Here is a 3511-nt window from a genome sequence, read left to right as displayed (position 1 = left end):
CTTACCACATGTCCATCGAAGCATTCTCATTTCCGCGGCCTCAATCCTCCTTACGTGATCCTTCTTGGTTGCCCAACATTCTGATCCATACAACAGCGCTGGTCTTATTGCCATTCTATAAAATTTTCCCTTAAGTTTTAGAGGGACCTTCTTGTCACACAGAACTCCAGTAGCGGCCCTCCACTTTAGCCATCCCGCCTTTATACGGTGTGTAACGTCATCATCTACACCCCCATCTTTATGTATCATAGACCCTAGGTACTTGAAACAATCCTTTGAGGGGAGAACGTGTCCTTCTATGCATACTTCTACATCTTCATCGTTTTGGTTCCCATTGAAGTTTGAACATAAATACTCTGTCTTTTCAATATTGATCCTTAAACCTTTTTCTTCCAAAGCAGTCTTCCAGGTAGCCAGTCTACTATTCAACTCAGATTTTGTTTCAGCAACTAAGACAATGTCGTCAGCGAAAAGCATACACCATGGTACACCGTCTGGTGTCGCACAATAGATGTCGTCCATGATCAAGGCGAAGATGTAAGGGCTAAGAGCCGACCCCTGGTGGAGTCCGATTTCCACCGGGAATGCCTCGGTGTCGCCAACTGTAGTCCTGACGTAAGTAGTAGATCTACAGTACATATCACGAATCGCCCGGATATAAGCAGTTGGGATCCGTCTCGTTTCCAAAGTCTTCCAGATCGTATCGCGGGGAAAATAATATACGTTCCACCAACTTGATCCGAAATAATATATTTATAAAAATATTATTATTTTCAATAAAAAATAATGATTTAATTGGGAAAAATAATATATAAAGGGATTTTATTGTAATTATCCCTAAATATATAAAATAAAATTATAAATTTTATGAGTCAGATATTTTTCACTCTAAACTCAAACCCGATCCGAACTTAAAACGCCTTTAAAAAATTTAACTCGATATGATCAAAGATGGTCTAACCCATCGGATTCATGTCTCGTGTCCGGTCCTAATAATTAGCATGCTCCAACAATTCTCAAGTGCTATGTTTCTTAGACACCTCACAAGCGATTACATGATGAATAGAACCCTGCATAACCAAATAGTTTACTCACATTTTTTTCTTTTTGAAATAATTTCTATCAGGGAAGAGAAGAGAAGAGGTATTAGTTTTAAAAAAATTTAGACTCATAACCTAAAAGAAAAGGAAAGTGTAAATTAAGAGTTTTGAACGGTCTGTACTATAAATCATTTGACAATTTCCCCACTTACGAACAATGTATTTTTATATGTTAAAATAATAACACAACATATATATATATATATATATATAGGTTAAAAAAGTTTACGTTATGAGTACCTCTCTTAATCCAGAGTCATGACATACCTAATACTCAATTAAGATTTATATAAGATTTTACATTTTACTCACCAAGAGTGACACTAACATAATTCAAATTCAAACTTAGACTTGGACTTATAAGTTTAAATTCTTGAGTCTCAACTACAACATTCTTTGACCACAATATATATATATATATATTTATAAAACATGTCTTATTAATGTTTGGAAATTTATATAAATACTCAACAACTTAAATAAAAATATAAATTTACGATAGTTACCTAAATATTAGTATTTATAGATCTCTCCCCAGAGTCGGCTATTAATTGTAAAGTATTTTCAAAGCTCCTATTGTAACTAATCTTAATTAATAGTAAGTACATTTCTTACGGGCAGCGTTGCTAAAATTACACTCCCCGTGCTGTGATGTGCCGTGCCGTTGCTGCTACTCTTCTTTCTGTAGTTATTTCTTATCAGCACGGAATTAAATGTAGTAAACTACAAGAAAAACATATTATATGATCGGAAATCCAAGAACTAACTTTATAAAGAAATGATCCAAAACTAAAATAAATAAATAAATGAGAGATCCAAGTTTTCAGTACTATATCTGAATTATGATCATTTATGGAATTTTGGACAAGTATATATGGAATTCATACAAATTAATTTCATTACATATTCTTTTTTTTTCTTGATAAGAAAATAAATAAGAAAATCATACAAGAAAGAAGGGGAGGGGGGAAATGAGAAAACCTCAATGGTGCAAGGGGTTTGGACCGGTAGGAACAAGGCGTTTTTCTACACCGTAACGCGGATCAATCTTGTTACCGGAATGTTCAGGGCGGTGGACATTGTCGTCGATGGAGCGATGCGGTCGATGGTGATGCTTGTGATGATGTAGAAATGGAGTGAAGTCGAATTTGGTAGCCAGGAGCTTCCGGTTGCTCAAAGTGTGGCTACTAATACCATCATGGAATAAGTTGCACCGTCCGAAGAATAAAAGCAAGAAAGAGAGGCAAAGAATGAAGGTGCAGAGAAGTAAAAAACTAGATTTGGTGATGGCCATTGCTAGGGAGATTCATCAGGGTTGAAGAGAAGAGAACATGTGGAGAGAAATAGGGTTTCGGAATGGAATGCTAGCTAGGTTTATTAGAGAGGACATGAAGGTCCGGCAGATGCGGATGGGGCAAAGTTGTCGACGTTTTCTTCTACCAATGAAACTTCCTTTGCGGTGAAGCAACACGACCCCCATTGATACCACATTTGTCAAACCTTGAATTATTATTATAGGTATATTGGGATGACCAAATATGTTGGAATACGTGACTATATAGCCCGCCCGGGTCAGGCCTTGGACTAACTTTAAAATCCCTCTAAATAGAAAAAATCAAATCAAATGTACTTAAGCAGGCTTAAACCCATAATTCTCTCATTTTCAAATGCATTATTTGATTGAAATTAAATTTGAACAAATAATGTAACTTGTGGATAACACAATCCAGTGGTATGGCACGTGAAAAGAAATGAATAAGAGTGGAAGACAAAGATCCATTATGGTAGAGTGTGCAGTGCACAACACTAACTCCAAGGGCGAAGACTAAGAGTAAGGCAGCATTTCAACCAAAGATTTACACTTTTAACTTCACCATATCCTCCCAAAGTGGGGTTGCAAAACGAGCGGCTCTCCTCCGCCCCACCCATCACCTTTGCTAATCTCACACTTCATGCCATGTGAGGGAAGGTTTTGACCTGCAAATCACCATGCTCGTTTTTATTAATAATTATTTATTGATGTTGACCTTCCATTAACTAGATTAAATGCAATGCAAATCTTGTCAATCTGAGTTGTTAGTGATTACTAACTTAATGGACATTTAAAAGTCAAACCCTCCCACCAAAGCCCAAGTGGGATGTATATTATCATTCTCACATGTTATATAATTAAATTTTTAAATATATTATTTTTTATATTTGACATGTTATATAATTATTTACATATTTTTATTGGTTGAATTTAATTCATTCGACATTATTATTGGTATAATATGAAAGATTATAGAATTGAACATTCTTAAATGGTTTATATCTTTTGATTCCAGCCTCAAACTTTTGAGCCCGTCTAGCCCAACTTTAAATGTAACTGGATTTGAGTATAATATTTTTGCTGTAATAGATAGCGCCGA

The 3511-nt window shown here is 35.5% G+C and overlaps 1 protein-coding gene across 1 annotated transcript; it reads right to left on the bottom strand.

Moving 5' to 3' along the window:
- Window positions 1-1923: 1923 nt before the first annotated feature.
- LOC120132723 (CLAVATA3/ESR (CLE)-related protein 12-like) lies at window positions 1924-2514 on the bottom strand. The gene has a single exon (XM_039149420.1). The coding sequence runs from the start codon at window positions 2392-2394 to the stop codon at window positions 2083-2085; it is 312 nt and encodes a 103-aa protein (XP_039005351.1). The 5' UTR covers window positions 2395-2514; the 3' UTR covers window positions 1924-2082.
- Between the last annotated feature and the right edge of the window lie 997 nt (window positions 2515-3511).

Source organism: Hibiscus syriacus, unplaced genomic scaffold (genome assembly GCF_006381635.1).
Source record: "Hibiscus syriacus cultivar Baekdansim isolate YM2019G1 unplaced genomic scaffold, ASM638163v2 tig00110569_pilon, whole genome shotgun sequence".
Lineage (NCBI taxonomy): Eukaryota > Viridiplantae > Streptophyta > Magnoliopsida > Malvales > Malvaceae > Hibiscus > Hibiscus syriacus.
This window is presented reverse-complemented; position numbering and strand designations above follow the sequence as displayed.